At 46.2% G+C, this 11280-nt stretch overlaps 1 protein-coding gene across 4 annotated transcripts; it reads left to right on the top strand.

The window, feature by feature from the left end:
• The first annotated feature begins 399 nt into the window (after nucleotides 1-399).
• FZR1 (fizzy and cell division cycle 20 related 1) lies at nucleotides 400-8969 on the top strand. Of its 4 annotated transcripts, XM_010174612.1 has the most exons (14): nucleotides 484-556; nucleotides 1636-1757; nucleotides 2000-2063; nucleotides 2479-2606; nucleotides 3036-3118; nucleotides 3508-3691; nucleotides 3901-3966; nucleotides 4412-4514; nucleotides 5167-5351; nucleotides 6240-6473; nucleotides 6555-6659; nucleotides 7505-7597; nucleotides 8538-8546; nucleotides 8928-8969. In XM_010174612.1, exons 1-14 carry the CDS (start codon nucleotides 484-486, stop codon nucleotides 8967-8969), a joined length of 1491 nt encoding a protein of 496 aa, XP_010172914.1. The 4 variants fall into 4 exon arrangements, with proteins under 4 accessions (XP_010172915.1, XP_010172914.1, XP_010172916.1 ...); XM_010174613.1 differs by lacking the exon at nucleotides 8538-8546 and having other exon boundaries at nucleotides 400-552; nucleotides 1632-1757; XM_010174614.1 differs by lacking the exon at nucleotides 8538-8546.
• Nucleotides 8970-11280: the final 2311 nt, after the last annotated feature.

Consider the following 11280-nt stretch of genomic DNA (forward strand, 5'->3'; position numbering starts at 1 on the left):
ATAGTGGTGTGCGCTACTGTCGTGCCTCTGGCTGAGGTACAGATCTGGCTGGGCTGGGATGGGATGTAGGTGTCTGGTTTTACCAAAAAGTTTCTAAACTGTGCAGCTGCAGTTCACATGAACAGGCTGGGTTTGAGTGTTGCAGTCTCTGCTCCAGTTGTGGTTGCCTCCTGAGTTCCTGTCAGGCACAAAATGCTGGTTGCCTGCTCCTCTGAATCGGCAACCAAGGGCAATAATACAGAAAATCACTTCTATTAGCAGCCCGGGGCTGTATCACACGTTTGATACCAGTGCTTGGGATAGGAAAAGTGGTCTCAAGTTTAAAGAACAGGCTTCTGAAGAGGCTTCTGTATGAACAGGTGTGATATTGGGGTGTTTTTCTTCCCCTCTCTGTTGCAGCAGACTAATTGCTGATTGGAGTTCAGGAACATAAACTCCTGAGCCTAGGCCCTGCTGACCCCCCCAGCCCCTCTGCTTTCCACCATGGACCAGGATTACGAGAGACGTCTCCTACGCCAAATCAACATCCAGAATGAAAACACAATGCCTTGCGTAAGTACAAATGGATTATGCTAAATGGCCTTAGTCTGACTTGTTGTCTGTCTTGCCTGTGACTGTTTTCAGCTGAGCTTTTGAAAAATATGAGGCCTCTTTGAAGCAAAGCTTAGTCTTCTGTTGGGCTGTGGGTAGATGTGAGTTCCTGACTGTTCTAGCAATAACCAAATAACTTGACTTCAGCACAGCTTTTGAATATATTAACTCAGTTCAAGTTCGAGAAAGGAGTTAAGGTATTTTTATGTAGCTCAGTAATGCATTTTTACTAAATAATCTCAGTAAGTACAAGTGGAATGTAAAAAGTTGGGGACTAACAAACAAACAAACCAACTGTAGGGCTTGACAAGATAAAGCATGTCCAGCAGAGGCCACCATGATGGTCCAGAGACTGGAGCAGGAAGATGCTGAGACCTGTGTTGCTTAGCCTGGAGAAGATGAGGCTGAGGAGGGGTGAAATTGTTGCTTTCAGCTACCTAGTAGGTGGTTATGGAGAAAATGGAGTCAGACCCTCTTCAGAGGTACATAGTGTAAGGATTAGAGGCAATGGATGAAAGCTGCAACAGGGAGAATTCCAGTTAGATATTAGGATAAAATGTTCACAGTGAGGGCGTCCAAACAGTGCAACAGGGAGCTTGTGGGGCCATTGTCATTGGAGATGCTGAAAACTCAACTGGATGAGGCTGTGACCTTCAGTGTAACTTTGAAATTAACCCTGTTCTGAGCTGAGGTCCTTTCCAACATAAATTATTTTATGAAAAAGAGTATGACTGCAGTTGAGGAATGTGTGCTGCTCACCCTGCAAGCAGTCTTCCTCACTCCAGCCTTCCATGTGTTTGCCTTGACACTGTCAGCTTGAGAAGGAGCAGCGAGAAAGAGGCTGTTTGGTTCCTTCTTTTGACAGAAGTTCCCATGACAGCTGGACTCTGACGTGCTTACTAGTTCTGTTAAGGGAATACACTAATGTTTGGCTCTTCCACTTAGGCATATTCAGCTTTGACAAGACTTCATTGATGTTTTTCAGATCCCTGCTGTGATCAACACTTGTTCTTTTGTGTGTCTTTTATTCTTTAATTCAGGTAGCAGAGATGAGAAGAACCCTGACACCTTCCAATTCTCCGATGTCTTCTCCTAGTAAACATGGTGACAGATTCATTCCCTCAAGAGCTGGGGCCAACTGGAGCATCAACTTCCACAGAATAAATGTAAGTTTTGCTCCCCTCTCCTACAGCTCAGTCTTGGAACTGAGGAAATGGTGCATTTTGTTTTGGCTGACATAATTGCTCTGCTTATCTTTTGCACTATGGTCTTCTGCTGCCTCAAAAGAGTTCCTCTGAAAGCATGTCTTCAAACAGGCTGCCCCTGTGGTCCAGGAGAGTTCTTCATTTGTAGTTTTACCATATATCATGAGGCTTCTCTATGGTGATAGCATGTTTCTCCCTTTCAGGAAAATGAAAAATCACCAAGTCAAAACAGAAAAGCAAAAGATGCTACATCGGACAATGGCAAAGGTGAGAACACCTTTCTAACATTTGTGCCATGTCTGTAGCTTTTATTTCAAACTGTTGGTGAGTTTGGAAATCACTGGAACACTGAAATTTTCACGGTTACGCAAAAACTCCCACTGGTGTTTTAGGAAATGCCCACATGACAAGAGTGAATACTGGGTCACCTCAATAGGCTTCTGATGAGTGTCTGTGAAGTGGGAGGCTATTTGTATCCCTTGATTTATTGTGCCATGGAAGCACCTTCCTAATGGAGTGGAAGGAGGAGAAGCTTGCTGCTAATCTTGATTCCAAACTGGGGCCCCAGGCTTACGAAGAGGCCCTGTGCATGTACAAGTCAGGCAGACGTGATCCTGCCACTCCCTGCAGAGTGCTTTGCTGCTTCCAGGTTCTCTGCCTAAGTGCTGGTTTGGGTTCACAGATGGCCTTGCTTACTCTGCCTTGCTGAAGAATGAACTCTTAGGAGCAGGGATTGAGAAAGTGCAAGACCCACAGACAGAAGACAGGAGGCTGCAGCCGTCCACCCCAGAGAAGAAGTCTCTTTTCACTGTAAGTTGGTTACTCTGCATTAAAACCAGTGGAGGTTGCATGTGTGCATCATAGGAACAAAGCACACAGTTCTGCCAAGCGGCTAGTGCAAGCGACTTAGTGTTGTGGCTTGACTTACCTAAGCTGTTGATAACAAAATTTGGTGGCCTGTGAAGAGAACTTGAGTATCTGCAGCAAGCTATGTACTTCCTAATTTTGCACTGACAGGGAAGCTGAGTTGGAACCAGGCTTTGTTAGGCAGTGTGGTAAGTGACCAAATCGAGCTTTTGGATTTCCGTGGAGATGAGGGTATTTAAGGGAGGAACTGAAAAGTCTGGAGAAGCTGACTGTGGGTGTTGGAGTTAGCTAGGCATCAGGCACCAGTGTATGTTGCATGTGCTAGATCTTGGGCATGCTGGGGTTCTTACTAGATGTGTTTTCTTTATGCAGTATTCGCTCAGCACAAAACGCTCTAGTCCAGATGATGGCAATGAGGTCTCACCGTATTCCCTGTCTCCTGTCAGCAACAAAAGGTAATACTGATTCTCCACAGGCTGTGAGAAGGGAAGGGTTGGGACAGAGAATTCAGGGACATTCTCTAGGTCTTCTTTCCAAGGCACCCAAAATTGCTATGTGAATTGGTTTTGGAAATCTGGGGAGATAATAAGTAGGGATAGTCAAGTTCTAAGAGTTTCTGCAGGTGTGCAACCTGCATAGATACTTCATGTCTTCCTCCCTGGCTCCCTTATGGAAGCAGAGCCTAATTCCTTCCAGTCTTACCTGCTGGAAAGAATTTTGCAGCCTCTTTGTCTGCAGTTCTACAGAAATGCAAGCATGCTTTAAAGAGTAGCTACATCTGTGTGTACCATCTGCTGGATGTGTAAGATCCTGTAGTTGTTTTTACATTTGTTTCTCTAAACAGTCAGAAGTTGCTAAGATCACCTCGAAAACCAACTCGGAAAATCTCAAAGATTCCTTTCAAAGTGCTGGATGCCCCAGAGCTGCAGGATGACTTCTACCTGAACCTGGTGGACTGGTCTTCTCTTAATGTCCTCAGCGTTGGCCTTGGGACTTGTGTTTACCTGTGGAGTGCTTGTACTAGCCAGGTAAATTATCATCGGTGTCTGGAGAGTGAAGTACTTGTTGCTGTAGGTCTTTTCCAGCCACAGCGTCTTTCAGAGCTGTGGAATGAGCTGTGTGAGGGAGTCAGCACTTGTAATGCTCTGTCCCAAACTAGGTACTAGTTTGTGAGACAACTAATAGTGTAGTATGACAATAACAAGTGTTTCTTATTCCATTCTGTCCTGCTTTCAAGGTAACCCGACTGTGTGATCTCTCAGTGGAAGGAGATTCTGTAACATCTGTGGGCTGGTCAGAACGGGTCAGTATAACTTTGTCAACAGTGACAGCCGAGACTCGTGTAACCTAGCTTCTATCGTTGTAGCTGTATAGCTCTTCCTCACAGGTTTCAACTTCTTGTGTTATTTTCCTGTACACAAATCAAATGTGTTTTCCTGTTGCACTGTTTTTCTCTGATAAATGAGAGGGGATAGAGAGCAACCTCTTGTATCTTGAGGTTCTTGAGGCATTTGCTAAGAGGGAGGGAGAAAGAGCTAGTTCAATTCTCCAGCTCTTTACAATAAAATGTTACAATAAATATATTCCAGCCAGGCTGTTTGGCCCTCTGAGTAGGGAAAAGATGTAAGAACTCTGGATGCTTTCCACCTTCTGGGATTTATCTCAAGTCTTTTCCTCAGCTTCTAGCTTTTGTTTTGAGTCTGTCTTTTCTTACTGGCTTCACTGATCATGGTTTTCTTATTGTTTAGGGGAACTTGGTAGCTGTTGGCACTCACAAGGGCTTTGTACAGATCTGGGATGCAGCTGCAGGAAAGAAGCTCTCCATGCTAGAGGGGCACACAGCCAGAGTCGGTAAGGATATGGGATCACAGGTTTCACATGTTTTGTTTCTTCATGGTTGAACTTTTTCCTTGTAAGTGAGGGATCTGCTTGAAATAGCAGAACTCAGAAAGTACCAAAATTGATATTTATCCCCTGCTATGTCTTGAGCAATCTTTAAAATCTTATCATCTAGTAATTGTGGTGTTCTGATCTTGGGTGCGGTGATGTTGCAGCAAGTGTTTCCTCCATGTCTGAGGCATTTTAGGTTTGGTTACAACATCTTTTTTCACTGCCACTGGCTTCCGGTTTCAGCCCTGCAGGCAGGCTTCTTTACACTGAGATTTCCAGTTCCCTTATTCTGCAGACACTTTTTTTTTTTTTCTCAGAGGCGTTCTGAATCTGAATGCTGGAGTTAGATTTGGGAAGTCACGGCACCTTCTGAGTTTTATTTCTGTGCTTTACTGCACTGTAAAATGGGATTAGTGTTAATTTCAGGAAGTTTATGCAGGTTAATCTCTTTATACACTATTCTAGGACTTCAGACAGTGGATATAAGGGAGGTCCTTGCATCCTGGGGTTTTTTTGTTTGGTTTTGTTTGTTTCTTTTTTTTAAACCTGACAACTTCCTACCCACTCCCACAGGACTGCCACAACATAGTCTTGTGCTCTGCCTGTGTTACAGGTGCTTTGGCATGGAATGCGGACCAGCTGTCTTCTGGGAGTCGAGACAGGATGATCCTTCAGAGAGACATCCGCACCCCACCCCTACAGTCTGAGCGACGGCTCCAGGGCCACAGGCAGGAGGTCTGTGGGCTCAAATGGTCTACGGACCATCAGCTCTTGGCCTCTGGAGGAAATGATAATAAGGTATAGTACTTCCAAGGAGCCCCGTGAGGCTCAGTGTCTCTAGATTTTCACAAAGAAATGTCAGACCCCCTTTCTTTAAGGATATTTGGCCTCTCTGAAAGGGGCTTTTGTTTCAGTTGTTGGACTGTGTCCAAACATAAATCATACTAAGCTTCTACTCAGTCTCCTCTCTCTAATAAAATTAAAAAGGTGAATTTAATTTTGCTTTTGTATTTGGCTAATTAAATCTATAGCTTGACTCAGGGATTTGAGTTCAACAAAGCTACTGCTAAGCTGTACTTCCTGACTTTGTTTAGGTAGCGTGTAGTTGTTTGTTGCAATAATGTTTCTGTATGTAGAAGGAAACTGAGTTTAGAGCTATATAAGTTCTAATACCTATCACACAGGCTTGTAGTTCACTGAGCACCATATGGACGAAGCATCTGCTATGGAGAAGCAGTGTTCAGAGCCCTTTGGAGTGGGTTGCTAGGTAGTGAATTTGCCCGTTATCTGTCTGACAGCATGGTTGTACTGAGTTCCTCCTGCTCAGAATAAATTCTAATGAGCATATTTCTAAATGTGTTTTGGAATAATACAGCCATAAAGACAAAAGAAGGGTTTGAGTTCATGTTCACTGACATTGTCTTTGGCTTCATAAGCTTAACTGAAGGACTGTTAGCTTCCTGATGGCCCAGCGGTAGAGTGGCTCCTCAGTGGAGTGTGTTGGCAGAGTGGGACTGGCTTCAGGGCTGCAGGTGCAAAGTGGAGATGCACGTGCTCAGGCAGAGCTGTGGGAAATCATCTTGTTGCCCAACTGCCCTCATCAGTCCCAGTGCAACATCCTGGCTTGTGGGTGTTTCGGACGCGTGACTGCAGCGCAAGTTTGATCACGTCTCTCCTCTCTGCCAGCTCCTTGTCTGGAATCACTCCAGCCTGAGTCCTGTCCAGCAGTACACAGAGCATCTTGCAGCAGTAAAAGCTATCGCCTGGTCTCCACACCAGCATGGACTCCTTGCATCTGGTGGTGGTACCGCTGACCGCTGCATACGCTTCTGGAACACGCTTACTGGGCAGCCTTTGCAGTGCATTGACACTGGGTCGCAAGTGTGCAACCTGGCCTGGTCAAAACACGCCAACGAGCTAGTAAGTTCCTCCCTGTGCAGTCCTGCTGCTGAGCTGCCTCGTGTTAGGAAGCACAATGCATATTTCCCTCTTCCCTTTCAGGTGAGTACCCACGGATACTCGCAGAACCAGATCCTCGTCTGGAAATACCCTTCATTAACTCAAGTAGCAAAGCTAACAGGGCACTCTTACAGAGTCTTGTACCTGGTAAGTGATGGCCGTGTCTCTGAAAGCTTCTGTATCTGCTTGTCTGGCTGCGCTGTGCTGAGATGAGACCCAAAGCTGCAGTGCCAGTGGCACTGTGAGCTGCCTGTAGTCTAGGTGGAAATGTGAATGCTGCCCTGCAAGCACTGAAAAATGCTCTGTATCTGGTTTCCTTGCCTGTGAGGGATACTTTGATTTGCTGCTATGGAAATATGAGGCATTATTAATGAAGAGCAAAGCCTGCCAAAACTCTTCTGAGGAAGCACAAGCATCTTCTTGTTCCCTTAAGACTTGAACACTTTTTCACTGGTGACTGCCAGCAGGGGAAGAATTTGATGCTTTCAGTCCTCCTCATTCATGATTAAAATACTTGGTGCAGTGAATCCACATCGATCTTGTACCTGCTTTGTTACTGTTACGTAGGGCTTCCAGCAGATTTGTAGCAGATGATGAATACACTGATACTGTTTTGTGAGGTAGATTCCAATGTAAGTGACTAATAGAGCTGGCAAATTATAGCCAGTTATAGCGCAGTTCCTGCCTTAACACACATTTATAATCTGAGGAGGAGTAGCCTCAATTACAAATGGCTTGGATTTCTTAACACAAGAATCCCTTATATGATAATTCTACTCTTGCATTCAATAGCTGCATAAGTAAGATGCAAGTGCTCGAACTGACACCTACCAAGACTGAACAGGGCACATGAAAGCAGAGGTAGTTGTTTGGTTTCTCACCACCAGCCAAGTAGGAAGGAGAGTTAAATATCTCTCATGCATTCCAATGAAGATTTGTTTTCAACCTCAAAAATGTAACAGATGCTAAAGATTGCTCTCTCTTGGCCTTAGGCAATGTCCCCTGATGGGGAGGCCATAGTTACAGGAGCTGGAGATGAAACCTTACGCTTCTGGAACGTCTTCAGTAAAACTCGCTCAACAAAGGTAAGGATGCATTGTGTTGATGGCTGCAGCTGTGTCCTGGAGGATGCTCGGCCTTTGGGGGTGAATTCAGTCCAAGTTTGCCCTGTTCTCCTGCCTTGCCTCTGATCTCTTCACCATATCCTGTAGATCAAGGGCTGCAGTGAAGGGTTAAACTTTGTTGAGGTAGAAAGGGATTTGTAGTCATCAGATGAAATAAAAGGTTGCCTCTGTGTTCCCAAGGCAGTGTGACAGAACATCCTTCTCCTGGCTGTTACACGGCTGCTGAGGATAGCAGCATTTCAGGGAGCTCACCCTGGGCTCACCATCTTCCCTGCTACAACATGCTGCTGTGAACCAACCTGGTCCTCAGAGGTGACTATCACAGAATCCCAGACTGGTTTGGGTTGGAAGGGACCTTAAAGCTCATCCAGTCCCAACCCCCCTGCCATCAGCAGGGACACCTTCCACTAGACCAGGTTGCTCAAAGCCTCATCCAACCTGGCCTTCAACACTTCCAGGGAGGAGCAGCCACAGCTTCTCTGGGCAACCTGGGACACTGTCTCACCACACTTACATCAAAGAATTTCTTCCTCACATCTCAGCTCCATCTCCCCTCTTCCAGTTTCAAGCCATCACCCCTTATTCTGTCACTCCCTGCCCTTATCCAGAGTCCCTCCCCAACCTCCCTGGAGCCCGTTCAGGTACTGGGAGGCTGCTAGAAGGTCTCCCCGGAGCCTTTTCTTCTCCAGCTGAACAGCCCCCACTCTCTCAGCCTGTCCTCACAGCAGAGGTGCTCCAGCCCTCAGATGATCCTTGTGGCCTCCTCTGGACTGGCTCCAGTATGTCCCCTGGCTCCTTATGAAACTGCTTAAAATGCTGGCTTGGGTGGAAATGGGATCGTGGATGCTGCCGCTGACAGCTCACCATCACCAAAAGCCGGTTGTGCCAGATGTTTGGAGAGCTTTTTTGGGTGTCTGACAGAGGCAATGGAGAACGGCAGAGACATCTTAAGAAATGAGCTGCAGGGAGCTGGCAATGCTCATTTCTGGGTGTCCCTCTGGTTTCTGATGGCTCTGGGGTACAGCTTCCTGCAAAGCTGAGGGAATGGCATACTTGCCTGCTGTGCTTCTTGTTATCAGTTGGGGAAAAAAAAAAAGGTGGGGGGAATATTTGTGGTATTGGACTTTGAACGGTGAGCTCACATTGTGCCCTGGGCTAGAGATACCTCACCAGATTAGCAGTCACTTTATTAAAAGAAAAAAAAAAAGAAAAAAAAAAGAAAAAAGGCAGGTGGAGTAATTCTGCAGCACAACTGTGGGTACTCAGCACCTGCTTTATCTTTTCTTGTCAGGAGTCTGTATCCGTTCTCAACCTCTTCACCAGGATACGATAAACCCCATGTACTGCAACCCAGGAGACTACAGCCTGACATACCAGGATCAAACCACTACCTTGGTGTGCATGGAACCCCAAACGATCAGCCAGAAGGGAGAGAGTGCCAGTGGGACTGGAGGACGGACCCAACAGATGCTAATTAAATATGTGCTTGTGAACCATGCTGGGCATATTTGGGATGGGGTTGGGGAGGGGAGGGAACTGACAAACGTTTACAGATTCATCCTTCATAAAGGGAAACGGGTACAAGAGAAATGTTAAACCAGCATTCTCCAACCCTCGTGTTATATACTGGAGAGAACATGTGTGACATGGACCATTGAGACTGGACTAAGGCCATCCCAGCTGCTCTGTTGTCCTCTCCTGGGAGAGATGAGAGTATCCTTGCCTCTGTGGGAATGGGTTTAATGTGCTGCTCTGGGTCCCTCTGTCCTGGGATGGACATCTTTGGAGGTAGAAGCCAGCCAGATTTGTTCGATATGATTGGTGCAAGGGAGCTGAACTCCAGGCTGGGCGTTAGCCTCTCTGATTATCTAAGGGCATTGTTTATATCCTGGCATCCCCATAACATGAAGAAACTGGAGAACTGCTTATTTTCCTTCCTGGCCCCCCCCAGATAGGTACTGTAGTACTTGATACAATCATTCCTGTAAGACAGCTTGATTTTTGGCATGCTTGACAGCTGCCTTCAAACAAATACATTTTGGGGCTTTAAATGTTGGAGACTTGAAGAGGCTCCAGCTCAGAGGGAGCACATTCAGAAAGTTCTGCAATTGCTGTTGCATGTTCTGGGCTGATCTTTTTAGTTAACAGAGAGGAAAAACAATGGCTTTAAAAAAAAAAAAAAAAAAGAAGAAAAAGAAAAAAAAAAAGAAGAAAAAAACCAAAACCCAACCCCAACAACCACCATGCATGTGGAGCTTCCCACAGTGCCAATAGTGGCAGTCTGGTTGCTCTGGAGTCTTCCTGAGGACAAAAGCAGTTGAGATCTGTTTGAGAAACAAAACAACTCATGTGGATGTGTTTTTTGGAGAGAGCATGGCCTCTTCTGGCTAGAAGCGGGGAAGCACCATGTCTCGCAACACAGGGGCAGTTCTTTTTCTAAAGCGAGGAAGAAGTGTTGCTTTTTTTTAATCTCCATGTCAAAGCCAGGGACCTGTTGGTTTTGAATTTTGGTTTTTTTTGGTTGGTTGGGGCTTTTTTTTTAGGGGGGGGTGTTTTGTGTTGGGATTTGGTTTTTTTTAAAAAAAAACCTCTATGGGAAGAGAGTACCTGCTTGTGTGTTTGGAGCCTGTGTGGTGAGTGCTGTGGGATGTGATGCAAAGCACTTGTGTGTGTGTTGCTTTTAATTTAAAGAGAAGCTGTTCTGCTTGCAGCAGCCTGTTCCTGTCTCACTCTGTACATGTGCCAACGCTCTCCCTGCCATGCGCCTGGCTCCCGCCCGCCTCACGCCCTCTCTAGTGCACTGGGATGTGAGTGCTGTTTCCTCTTCTCATTTGGATTTTCCTGGCTGTGTATATAGACCTTGACCTGTTCTCTGTAGACTGCATAGACAATACTTTTCTATTATTTTTTTTCCTTCTTTCCCTGAAACCAGACTAGGGGTGGCTGTAGAAATGTGATGGTCTCTCCCCAGTGCCACCAGTATCCTTAGGGTGAGCTTCTGAGGTGCAGGAAGGGTGGTATAGAGAAAGGGTAGTGAGGTGCCATTCTGTTCACTGCCGCCTTGACCACGAGTGCCATTACACCAGGGCCTGGATCAGGCTCTTGGTGCTCCCTCTGCTTGTCACAGGGCCTTGGAGGCACCAGTGAGGAGCGCGTGTGCCGGGAGCTTGCTGCTCCTGAGCAGGCTGGCAGCACGGAGTCTCCACAGCCCAAATTGGCAGCCACATCATTGTCTTACAGCCTCACTTCACCTTGAAATGTAATTTCAATGTCATTTCTGAAACCCAGTTTTCAACACAACTACTTTACTGTAGTTCTTGCTGCAGGAGCTCGAGGTTTGGTTTAAAAATCATTGGAGGGCTCCCAGCCCCTCTCTTGTTGCTTGACACTGACACTGTTAATTGTGTGGAAGGACCACTACAAATCACTGAGGTGTTGTTAAAATTAAGTCAGATCATTAAGTTGGCAAACAGGTTTGAAGGGAAAAGCTACTCGCAGCAAGCTGTGGTCTGTCACAGGTGTCTGTCCTGGGTAGTATCTCCCTCTTGAGCAGCGGAGCCTGGGGACAGGAGCTGTGTACACCAGGGGTGAAGGTGGTTGATAGCTGCTGTTGTGGATTTTCTTCTCTTGTTTCTTGTCTCCTG

The sequence above is a fragment of the Antrostomus carolinensis genome, unplaced genomic scaffold (assembly GCF_000700745.2).
Source record: "Antrostomus carolinensis isolate BGI_N321 unplaced genomic scaffold, ASM70074v2 scaffold34728, whole genome shotgun sequence".
NCBI lineage: Eukaryota > Metazoa > Chordata > Aves > Caprimulgiformes > Caprimulgidae > Antrostomus > Antrostomus carolinensis.